This window comes from Corythoichthys intestinalis, chromosome 13 (genome assembly GCF_030265065.1).
Source record: "Corythoichthys intestinalis isolate RoL2023-P3 chromosome 13, ASM3026506v1, whole genome shotgun sequence".
NCBI classification, from domain to species: Eukaryota; Metazoa; Chordata; class Actinopteri; order Syngnathiformes; family Syngnathidae; genus Corythoichthys; species Corythoichthys intestinalis.
In genome coordinates, this window is record NC_080407.1 from 15416483 (window position 1) to 15429905 (window position 13423).

At 37.7% G+C, this 13423-nt stretch overlaps 1 protein-coding gene across 1 annotated transcript in view; it reads right to left on the reverse strand.

Moving 5' to 3' along the window:
- Nucleotides 1-13423, reverse strand: part of mdfic (MyoD family inhibitor domain containing) — a 434364-nt gene that overhangs the window by 154658 nt on the left and 266283 nt on the right. Inside the window, exon 3 of the mRNA XM_057855539.1 lies at nt 10302-10404. Coding sequence (XP_057711522.1) covers nt 10302-10404 — 103 coding nt within the window. The remainder of the gene's footprint in view (nt 1-10301; nt 10405-13423) is intronic.

Below are 13423 nucleotides of genomic sequence, written 5' to 3' on the forward strand. Positions count from 1 at the left end.
GGCTACATAATAAGCAGTGTGAAGGCCTTCAATTTGTGGTCAACATGCTATGATTGATCGGTTAATGAGGCTAATAAAAGGTCATTCAAGAGTTTGAACTGGAAGGATACATTGAGATGTCATTGGGGTGATAGCATATACAGTGCTGGCCAAAGGTATTGGGACCCCTGCAGTTCTGTCAGATAATGCTCAATTTCTCCCAGAAAATGATTGCAATTACAAATGCTTTGGTAGTAATATCTTCATTTATTTTGCTTGCAATGAAAAAACACAAAAGAGAACGGGAAAAAAATTAAATGATTATCATTTTACACAAAACTCCGAAAATGGGCCAGACAAAAATATTGGCACGCTTTGAAAAATCATGTGAAGCTTCTCTAATTTGTGTAATTAACAGCACCTGTCACTTACATGTGGCACATAACAGGAGGTGGCAATAACTAAATTACACTTTCAGCCAGTTAAAATGGATTAAAGTTGACTCAACCTCTGTCCTGTGTCCTTGTGTGTACCACATTCAGCATGGACAAAAGAAAGAAGACCAAAGAACTGTCTGAGGACTTGAGAAGTAACATTTTGAGGAAGCATGGGCAATCTCAAGGCGAAAAGTCCATCTCCAAAGACCTGAATGTTCCCGTGTCTACCGTGTGCAGTGTTATCAATAAGTGTAAAGCCCATGGCACCGTGGCTAACCTCCCTAGATGTGGACTGAAAAGAAAAATTGACGAGAGATTTCAATGAAAGATTGTGAGAATGGCGGATAAAGAATCTCCACTAACATCCAAACAAGCTGTCCTGCAGTCCGAGGGTACAACAGTGTCAACCCGTACTATCCTTTGGCGTCTGAATGAAAAGGGACTCAACAGTAGGATACCCAGGAAGACCCCGCTTCTGACCCAGAGACATAAAAAAGCCAGGCTGGACTTTGCCAAAACTTAACTGAGAAAGACAAAAAAAAAATTGGAAGAATGTTCTCTGGCCAGATGAGACAAAAGTAGAGATTTTTTGGGAAAAGGGATCAACATAAGAGTTTACAGAAAAGGCCTTCAAAGAAAAGAAAACAGTTCCCAAAGTCAAACATCGCGGAGATTCCCTGATGTTTTAGGGTTGCTTTGTTGGCTCTGGCACTGGACTGCTTGACCGTGTGCATGGCATTATGAAGTCTGAAGACTACCAACAAATTTTGCAGCATAATGTACGGTCCAGTGTGACAAAAGCAGAGTCTCCCTCAGAGGTCAGGGGTCTTCCAGCAGGACAATGACCCAAAACACACTTCAGAAAGCACGAGAAAATGGTTTGAGAGAAAGCACTGGAGACTTCTAAAGTGGCCAGCAATGAGTCCAGACCTGAAACCCATAGAACACACGTGGAGAGATCTGAAAATGGCAGTTTGGAGAAGGCACCCTTCAAATCTCAGAGACCTGGAGCATTTGGCCAAAGGAGAGGTCTAAAATTCCAGCAGAGCATTGTAGGAAGCTTATTGATAGATACCGGAAGCGGTTGTTCGCAGTTATTTTGTCTAAAGGTTGTGCTACCAAGAATTAGGCTGAGGGTGCCAATACTTTTGTCCGGCCCATTTTTGGAGTTTTGTGTAAAATTATATATATTTTTTCATTGTCTTCTGTGTTTTTTCATTGCAAGAAAATAAATGCAGATATTACTACCAAAGCATTTTTAATTGCAATCATTTTCTGGGAGAAACTAAGCATTATTTGACAGAATTGCCAATACTTTTGGCCAGCAATGTATACATACGTATATAGGGTGCACCACATGATAAGGCGCAGTAGTAGAAGTAGTAGTAGTAGTAATACAAGTGGTTGGGGTTGCATTATGCCTCCTCTAGATGGAGCCATGCTAAAGGGAATGTCATGCCATGATTAACCAATATTGAACCATATATAAGGCCCATTGGAATATAAGGCCCTCATTCGGCATTTGAGAAAATTGAAGGATTTTAGGTGAGCCTTATAGTGCAGAAAATAGGGTAATCATGAAGGTTCCTTATGTATTTGCAGCCATATTAGTAGGCTAAGATAGCTAATATAGATACAGTATATACAACGTGTACTGCCTTCAGTATAAGGCTTTTAATTTTTTTGCGGCTTCTGACATATTTGTTTTTTGTTTTTTTGTTTTTTGTGTTTTAGTCCAACTTGGCATTTTCAACATTTTAGGTTGCCGACCCGTCTCTTAATGGAAGCTTGTTTTTTTTTTTCAAATTTGTAAAAAAAAGAAAAACAAAAAGAAAAAAAATATATATGTGTAATAAGCGCTCTAATATCTATAACCTCTGCTAAATCCATTTTTTTTCTCATGGAATCCTGAAGGAGATAGTACCTTTTCTTGTAGGCACTGTCTAACTGTTTGCATTATTCCAACACACTTAATTTAATAAATCAGGGAATAGTATTGTTTCTTGTATTTACCATTTGTTTGCATTACTCTAACACCCCCAAAATAAAATAAATAACACTTATATCCTAGATTAAGGAACACAAGCAGAAAATAGGTCATAAGAGATACATGACACCTCCTTATCATGGAAGCCCAACGTGTGCGTCAAGCAACTGATTGTTCAAGACTGACGCTGACTAGCCCATGTCTGCACCACCAACTCTCGCAATCATTTCTCCCGGATAGTCAAGAACAAATGGTGGGACGCCCTGTCCCAACACAAGGAACACCGGCAAACACCCGGTATCCAACTGATAACACGACTGACAAGACTTCAAGAGCCCCTTTGACGCTGAGGTGGCAAAATCCAAGCCCTCGTTGCCCTGACAACAGTAACTCCCGAATCCTCCTGTCCAATCCACAAACAGACAATAATCCTAAACACTGCCCAAGCACACCCTTCTTCTGCCCACAACCCGCACCGCGAGAGCCTTCAAAAGACTGAATGTTTAAGTAGGCATTGCTATTTTTTTCCAGAACCTTTTGTTGACTTGTGATATGGTGACCTTGGACCCTCGCCTGGGTCCGTTGCTAGTTTGGCTTGCTGTTTGATCATTGTTGACCTGAATAAACAGTCAACCTGTGTTTCGAAGCCTTTTCCAGCTCTCAAAATGGAGTCAGTACAAGGGGTTAACACTGAGGTGAAAACGCAGAGTTTGGCCTTTTGGCCGGGATGTCGGTTTAAAACAGATGTGACTTTTCTTTTAAAGGCTTCTGTATAACTTGCTCGTTTGAATGAATGAATGAAATTTTTATTGTCATCATCATCGGTATCATTGACAGTAACAAAATGTGATATGATTTGCCTGAAGAAAGAAAAGACTGAAGACAGAAAAAGGGAGATGGGAGAAGCATATGCTTATCAATACCCGTCCCCCTACAGCCAAGGACGCACAGTCTAACATGGTAGGGTTGCATACATCACATTACATGAGCTTTTCTTTTTTGTTTTTTGTTTTTTTTCTTTTTCACTTATATTATCTTCCCAAAAGTTATTGATTGCCATGGCACTTGCCATGTTGTCGATTTGAGTAGGTTCATTGAATAGGTTGATTTTCAAGTTTGTGTAGGGAGGGATGGCCGAGGGTGTCATGGAGGCCCACGTCCGCTGCAATCAGCTCAGGAGGGTTAGTCGTTATCCGCCCTAGCCCGGTTCACGCGAGCGAGCCTTTCTTGATCCCAGATCTACGTAATGATTTTCGTCACCATTTGAGCGGCGGCATCACTAAATGCTGCTTGTTCCTTCTTCACCTGGGACAATTCATCGCCGATGTTACGAGCAATCGCCATTGCCTGTTTGTATTGCCGCATCACTCTCACCGAGAATCGGTGTATCCAGAGGGCACCAATAAGCAGCGGGAGGGCGAATCCCAGCAGTGAGCCGAAAAATGATGAGATCATTTGCGTGTCTACCTTGGTCGAGAGCGTCAACTAAAATTTCCAGCCTTTTGATGCGAACATCCCTCTCCTCGACCGCCTGCTTGAGTTTCTCGTTTTCAGCACGCATTAGCTGAAGCTCTTTCACGACTTCTTGATTCTGGCTTTGGATCAGGTCAGTCAAAGAGACCTCCAATTTCTGGATGGAGGATTTTATTTCACCCAAGTCATCCGATTTCAGATTTTTTCGAGCCATACTGGAGTTGTGCTTCAGGCTGACCCTGACCGCTTATCGGCTGAGATAAGTTGTTCGTGGGAGAGAGCTCAGGAGGGTGCATCTGTACACAGCAGGAGCTGAAGCAAGAATTTCATAATGATTAATAAATGTTTCCTCCATGGATTAATACGGTAAAATGAAAGTGAGAACGTCAGTCGGAAATCCGAGAGAGCTCATTGCTGTCGACACGACAGTAACAATAGGATCTATTGTTATTTGGGTTTGAGTTTCCCGAGGGACAGATATACAGTAGTTGACGGACACTGTGATGTGTTACGTTTGTTACGGTCCGAGTTGCGGAGCTACAATACACGTTGACTCAAATGAGTTCAAGAAACTAAATTCTGTGCTTTATGAAGAGTGAAAAAAAGTAGAATTTAACACAGACGAAATCATTCGACCGATCAGAGTGAAGTATTACCGAAACAAAATGGTGACGTCACGTGCCGTAACGGTCGGCAACGGATCGCCGCATACGTTTCTTCAACACAACATGGCCGTGTCAATAAAAAAAAAAAAAAAAATTGGTTTATATATATATAGATATATTAGGGCTGTCAAACGATTAAAATTTTTAATCGAGTTAATTACAGCTTAAAAATTGATTAATCGTAATTGATCGCAATTAATCGCAATTCAAACCATCTCTAAAATATGCCATTTTTTTCTGTAAATTATTGTTGGAATGGAAAGATAAGACACACGACGGATATATGCATACAACATACTGTACATAAGTACTGTATTTGTTTATTGTAACAATAAATCCACAAATGGCATTAACATTCTTTCTGTTAAAGTGATCCACGGATAGAAAGACTTGTAGTTCTTAAACGATAAATGTTATAGTTACAAGGTATAGTAATTTTATATTAAAACCCCGCTTCATGTTTTCATTTGAATAAAATTTGTAAAATTTTCAATCAAAAGTAGAGTTAATATAATAAGAAGAATAAAAATAACAATAATAAAAATAGAGTGACCAAAGTCTAAGTTTTACGTGTATTTTGCATAGCTATTTTGATATGGAATGCCAGTTCATTTTGCATGGTTGTTTAACTGTGTGTCAGAATAGGGCCTCATTACTATAGACTGAAGTGCTTTTCTTTTTGTGAAAATTATTTTTTTTGGGAGAGATAGGAATATTATTTTTGTTGTGCTTTCACTAAACAATACTTACAGTGGGGAGAACAAGTATTTGATACACTGCCAATGGGTTTTCCCATTGGCAGTGTATCAAATACTTGTTCTCCCCACTGTATGTTTGTTGTGAAGGAGTTGCCAATAAACGGCGCGGTCCAAAGAACGCCTTTGTCCACTCGCCTCTACTGTATAACATATATCTGTACATATCTTACCCAAAATACAACAAGAGACACATAATTGCCACTAAAAGAAAGAAAACTTACCGAAATATGTGTGGCGCACAAATAGCAATTTGCATTGCATTGTGAATACAGCATAAACGTCTCACAACTACTAATTCTCCCACGTTTAGAAGAAATAACATGAGTATGGAACGGCGCTGCCCCCAAGCGGCCAGTGGCATTCTCTTCACTCTTAATGTCCATAAACGGCCTCATTGTAATCTGTTTGAGGCAATATGAGAGATGGTCATTCACCCAAGCGCCAGCAGAGGGCGGCAAAATAACAAGTGAGCGTTTCAGTCTACTGTCATTTAAATCTGTCTGAGCGGGACATCTGCATTAATTGCGTCAAATACTTTAACGTGATTGATTTAAAAAATTAATTAACGCCCGTTAACGCGATAATTAAACACAGCCCTAATATATATATATATATATATATATATATATATATATATATATATTTCTGTCTCCAACCCTGTTCCCGTGTATAATGCTCACCATGATTTTACAAGTTGATTTTGGGGGAAAAAAGTGCGCGTTATATTCGGGAAATTACGGGAATTCAAATTTCATTTAAGCAAAATAACACAAATGCCATTCAAATGATTTATTTTCGTGGACTATACAAATGACGTGGCGGACCAAATTTAGCCCACGGGCCACGGGTTTGTCACCTGGTTGCAAATTTGACAATTAAAAAAATATTTACACATATAATTAACTTTATTAATTTAGTTAGAGTGGGAAGTGCTGCAAAAACGACTAAAAACTAAATACCAACACATATTACACAATGAAACAATTGGAACATGCAATGTCGGAGGTGTTTCAAGCACAAGCAAACTGCTCTTACACTAGCATATTTCACACGCTAAAATGAATTCCTTAAACTGCCAAGCAGTATTGAGTTGATGAATAAAAATAAACGTATAAATTAAAGTACTCATTAAAGTGCAGAGCCCAGTTTAAAGTATCAAAGAGGGAAGACGAGAGACTGGCATTCCATCTAATCTACGCTGTAATACTTGGAGGGACATTAATTATTGATAAGGCCGGCAATTGATTGGTTAATAAGATAATGTAATTGAGAAATGAAAATTGTCAGAGTGTGCTCGCACGCGTTTGTGTGTCGAAGTGGGGTCTTAGGGGATCACCCCTACATAGGCTTCCATCACGAGTGCCACACTATGAAAGCAGAGTGGTGATTAAAAGGACTTGATTGATTTGACTCTCATTGGGATACGTTGTCCTCATTCCGTCACTGCGCATGGAAAAAAAAATTTTAGAACCGTATTTTCGGACTAGAAGGTGCACAATCAGTGACTCTAGATGTTTATTACACTCCGGTTGAGGTCAACTGCAGCATTAAACACACTTAAGAATTAAGCATAACATGCAAGTGAGATTGAACACAATAAGGTTTTAAACAAGGTTTTTGACGGCAATGAGGTCCAGAAATTGATTGTATCAAATTTGATACATTTAGCAATATAGGGTTATTACTATTATATTTTTTAAATCTAATTCGTGCTTCAAACTTCACGCCCTCAGTCATCGCGGATTTTTCTTAATTAAAAGAAAAAGAAAAAAAAAACAGCAACAAAAAAACAGTATTTTAATTCAAAATATTAAGCGATATTTAATTAAGATATAATTATGACAGTGCTTAAAAACCATATATAAATGGATACATATCCATACACATTTTAAAATTATATTTTACAACAACAACAAATTTCATGTAAATAAGCTCCGAGGGTCCTGATAACCAGAAAAAACGAGGGATCACTGTACAGTAGAATATTGCATTAAAGCGCAAACAAAAATTCATCTATTCGCCTTAAAAAAAAATACACAAACACCATCAGATTGCTTGTCATAGACAAGAAATACTTTACAATATTTTTGTGACAGTGTCGTGCGATGAAAATTTGATTAATCAAGATTCATAAATTATAAGCACACAAATCAATTAGAGCATATTTTTAATTAAGTCCCACCAAGAGTTTAAACTAAATTACTAATGACAACTAAACTATACCATGAATAATATTAGTTACTTTACTATGGCAGAAAAATGCTCCAACAAAAAATCATGTCATGGAAAGCACAATTTTACGTGCCCCTTCCAGCAGGGCCGGGAACCAAAAGTGGTATTTGCCATGTGGCATTTTTTTGCAATGTGCCAAAATGGATTTTGCCATCTGGCATTTTTATGCCATGTGGCAAAATGGATTTTGCCATGTGGCAAAATGTTTTTGTCATGTGGCAAAATGGATTTTGTTCCGTGGCATTTTTTTCCCCATGTGGCAAAATGTCAGTGCGCTCTTATAAAAAGTGTATTTTCAAAAATCACAGCTACCATGTTTTTCTGCCATTTAGAATGAATGGAAAATTTGGACGTGCGTAGCTGTCAATGGCATAGCCCTACTTGGGTGCAAGTTCAATGTCAATGCGCTCTAATGTAAAGTGCATACTCAAAAATCACAGCCAGACATGTTTTTCTGCCATTTAAAATGAATGGAAAATTTGGAAGTGCATAGTCGTCAATGGCGTGGACATGCATGGCCTGCCAAACTGTCATAAAGTCCCAAAAAATGCCATATATCACCCCAAAAATGCCACAAACCAAAATCCATTTTGCCACATACCCCTCAAAAAATGCCACATGTCAAAATTCATTTTGCCAAATGGCAAAAAAATGCCACATGGCGAAATCCTCTTTGCCTTATTGCAAAAAAAATGCCACATGGCAAAATCGATTTTGCTACATGGCAAAAAAAATGCCACATGGCAATATTCTTTTTGCCACATGGCAAAAAAATGGCACATGGCAAAAAAAATGCCACGTGGCAAAAAAAATGCCATATGGCAAAAAAAAAGCCACATTGCAAAATCCATTATGCCACATGGCAAAACGAAAAAAAGCCAAATGGCAAAGAAAAATTCCACATGGCAAAATCCATTTTGCCACATGGCAAAAAAAGGCCACAGGGCAAAATCCATTTTGCCACTTGGCAAAAAAAAAAAAAAATGCCGCATGGCAAAAAAAATGCCACATGGCAAAATTCATTTTGCCACTTGGCAAAAAAAAAAATGCCGCATGGCAAAAAAATGCCACACAGCAAAAAAAATGCCACGTGGCTAAATCCATTTTGCCACATGGCAAAATCAATTTTGCCACATGGCAAAAAAAGTGCCACATGGCAAAATCCATTTTGCCACATGGCAAAATCAATTTTACCACATGGCAAAAAAAAAAAAAAAAATGCCACATGGCAAAAAAAAATGCCACATGGCAAAATCAATTTTTCCACATGGCAAAAAAAATGCCGCAGGGCAAAAATATGCCACATGGCAAAAAAAAATGCCACATGCCAAAATACATTTTGCCACATGGCAAAAAAACGCCACATGCCAAAATCAATTTTACTACATAGCAAAATGCATTTTGCCACATGGCAAACACCACTTTTAGTCCTCGCTGTCTCTCTCTTAATAGTCCAAAAAAATACGGTGAACTGTTAAAATTTTTAATAACTATTTTGTAGAGCAAAAACATGCCAAATGGCAAAAAAAAAAAAAAAAAAAAAAAAAAAAATGCTGCATGGCAAAAAAAAATTGCCACATGTCAAAATACATTTTTCCACATGTCAAAATCAATTTTACTACATGGCAAAATCCATATTGCCACATGGCAAACACCACTTTTGGTTCTCGCTGTCTCTCCCTTATAGTCCAAAAAAATACGGTATACTCTGTTAACATTTTTAAGAACTATTTTAACGCAGATTGATTTTTGCTAGAAATATAAACAGATACAATGAAACTAATAGCACTTCAATTTTGTTTATGTGACGCAGTCAGCAAATTAAACACATTTATCGTCCGCGGGGGCTCTGGAAATGAAACCTGTGTGTCTCGGCGTATGTGTGTGAGTGTGTATCCATGTCGTCAAGAGGTGGCCCCACTCCCTCAGTTTTCACTCGCCTTTTGTCTGCACTGTACTCCAACCCACCCAGAGAGACCGCCTCTGCTGCCCTAACACAAAAGCTATTGATTTTACCATCAGCTGCAACGAATGATCTTCCTGAGCCAATTTTGGAATTTAGAAATGAGTTCAATACTAATAATGATATTGGAAAAGGGGGGAAGGGTGTCTTTAAACTGTTGGAGGAGGAGGGGGGAGTAGATTGAATAAGAAATACGTTTGAATTTTGTTTTAAAAATATGTCCAAACCAATCAGTTGATTTGCTAAAAAACAACATAGAAATCTAAATCATGCTGCTCTCAGAATACGATCCTTTTATTCCCTTTCTATTTTTTTCCTATCTACATTTTAACAACTCCGCCCAACTTTTACGCAGGCTATTTTGCAGCGCCGCTCTTGTGCTTTTAACGACGCCGTTTTGCAGCATGCAGCATACCCGCTCACTTTATTCATATGACATGCGCCATAAATGCACAAGGATATCTGTTTCTGTTGTGCATCTCACAAAACGTCCATAAAATACAGTTTTGCAGAGGGGAAAAAAAAGTGCTTTGTTTTGAGGATGGAATGTGGAAAATGGATTTTTGGGGGGGGAGTAGAAATATTTGATGCGGGTGCGGGAGTGTTTTATTCGACCCCGCCGAGGTGTTAATTCAAAGCCTTGTTACAGCGAGGTGAAGATTAACAGATAAGGGAGGTCTGAGCGAGGGTCAGCTCCGCCTGTGTCGGCCTCGCTTGTCAGACACCTGCCTGAGATTAAGCCGCCTCTGGCTAGCCCCCTCCCTCGCTTTTTCTCTGTTGTGCACAGGTGAGAGGTCAAGCACTTACCCAGTTCATCGGGCGCGGTCTACTTCTGCATGAAAGGGACGGGCATATGCACGCTGCGGTGTGGGAGGTCGAGGGGGTGACTTCTTCAAGACGGAAGAATATACTGTAAGGAAAGATGTGGAGAACATGTTTATATATATTTTTTAAAATCTTACATGTACACTTGATTTACATTTATATATGTACATACACTTACACACACACACGTATAATATGAGAGTGAGAGAGAATGAATGTACAGTATGGGTAATTTATACTATTTATATATGTTATTTATATTATCTTAGATGTTACAAATTATTATTTAATGTTCTAATGATAACGTACGCATTTATAGGGTTTTACATCCATTTATTTATATTTTTATATATATATATATAAAGAAAGAAATTGGCAACTTGTAGTTGTGCAAAATAAATTTGTCGACCAGACAAAATAATTGCGCAAAATGAATTAGTTGTTTGAGCAGAAATCATTTGTGGTAGCAAAAATTAATTATATTTGCAACAACGACTGTGTTTGTAGTGAGAATTGTGCAACAGGGCCGAGAACAAAAAGTGGTATTTACCATGTGGCAAAACGGATTTTGCCATTTTTATTTGCTGTGTGGCAAAATTGATTTTGCCATTGGCATTTTTTTGACCATGTGGCAAAATGGATTTTGCCATGTGACATTTTTTTCACCGTGTGTCATTTTTTCTTTGGAATGTGGCAAAATTGATTTTGCCATGTGGCAGTTTTTTGCCTTGGGTCATTTTTTTTGCCATGTGGCAAAATTGATTTTGTCATGTGGCATTTTTTTTGCCGTGTCGCAAAATTGATTTTGACATGTGGCATTTATTTTTAGGTATGTGGCAAAAATGGATGCGCTGTCATGTAAAGCGTATGGTCAAAAATCACAACCACACGTTTGTCTGCAATTCAAAATGAATGGAAAATTTTGACGTGCAAAGTTGCAAATGGCATAGCCTGACTTGGGTGACAGATGAATGTCAATGCGCTGTAATGGTAAGTGTATGGTCAAAAATCACAGCCACACGTTTTTCTGCCATTTCAAATGAATGGAAAATTTGGACGTGTACAGCCATCAATGGTATGGACGCGCGAATGGAAAATTTGGACGTGCATAGCCATCAATGGCATGGACGTGCATGGCCTGCAAAATGCCATATACCCCCAAAAAAGGCCACATACGAAAAAAAAAAAAAAAAAAATGCCACAAACCAACATCAGTTTTGCCACATATCAATAAAAAATGCCACTTGTCAAAATACATTTTGCCACATGGCAAAAAAATGCCACATGGCAAAATTAATTTTGACACATGGCAAAGAAAAAATGCCACATGGCAAAATCGATTTTGCCACATACCAATAAAAAATGCCACATGTATAAATACATTTTGCCACATGGCAAAAAAATGCCACATAGCAAAATCAATTTTGCCACATGGCAAAGAAATGCCACATGGCAAAAAAAAAAATGCCACATGGCAAAATCCTTTTTGCCACATGGCAAATACCACTTTTGGTTCTCGCCGTCTCTCCAATTGTGTGGTTGTAGTTGTACAAAAAATGTCTAGTGTGTGTAGTTCTAGCCAAAATTTTGTATTTGCAGCAAATATATATACATAACTTGTCGTAAACTTTGCACAAACAAAGCAACAAATGTATATTTACTGCTGCAAATTGCTTTTATAAGTCCATGTTTTGATCCAACTACAAGTTAGATGTGCATCAAACGACAAGATTTTTTTTTAAGAGCTATATTTGTCTCGCTACTTCGCGGCTCAAATTTTGCGCCGTCAGTTTTCAAAAAACATTACATAAAAGTTCTAAAAACATTTATATCTGCGTATGTATGTACGGTTTACACACGTATCATATGAGTGAGAGTGAATGTACAGCATGTATTTATTATTATTAATATTTCATTTAAAATAGGGCTGTCAAACGATTAAAATTTTTAATCGAGTTAATCACAGCTTAAAAATTAATCGTAATTAATCCCAATTTAAACCATCTCTAAAATATGCCATACCTTTCTGTAAATTATTGTTGGAATGGAAAGCTAAGACACAAGACGGATATACAGTGGGGAGAACAAGTATTTGATACACTGCCAATGGGTTTTCCCATTGGCAGTGTATCAAATACTTGTTCTCCCCACTATACATTCAACATAATGTACATAAGTACTGTATTTGTTTATTATAACAATAAATCAACAAGATGGCATTAACATTAACATTCTGTTAACGCGATCCATGAATAGAAAGACATGTAGTTCTTAAAACATAAATGTTAGTACTATAGAAATTTTATATTAAAACCCCTCTTAATGTTTTCGTTTTAATAAAATTTGTAAAATTTTCAATCAAAAGATAAACTAGTAGGTCACCATTGTTGATGTCAATAATTACACAATTCTCATGGTCATAAAGTCAGTCGCACCCAAGCGCCAGCAGAGGGCGAAAAAACTCCCAAAAAATTGCAAATGACCCTGTGCTGTCATTTTAATCTGTTTGAGTGGGGTATGTGCGTTATTTGCGTCAAATATTTTAACGTGATTAATTTAAAAAATTAATTACCGCCCGTTAACGCGATAATTTTGACAGCCCTAATTTAAACGTTTCAAACTATTCCTTAATGTTCTAATGATAACATATGCATTCATACGGCAGTTTTTCACTTTACACGGTCAGTTTTGGTCCCCATTAACAGCGATAAGTGAGGGATCACTGTATAAGACTATAAAGACACATACACACGCATATGCAGTGTATTATTATTATTATTATACACACACAGGCACACAATGTACTGTATATACAGGATGGGCCAAACATGTTTCCCCTGAACAAGTAGGTTTTAAATATAAAAGGTGGATATTTTGACAATTTGAGAGATTAAATACTCAGAGGAAAAAGTAACATTTATATATGACGAAAAAAACAGACAAGGCTGAAAAAGCAGTTTCTGCTCTTGCACCCTTCTTTAAAATAAACTGCTGTATTTTAAGTCAAAAGAACTGTTGTGGCTCATAGAACAATATGTCTATATGCTGCCATCGCAGATTCATGGCGCAATAAGCCCCCAAATTATTTTTAATTTGTCCGTTTT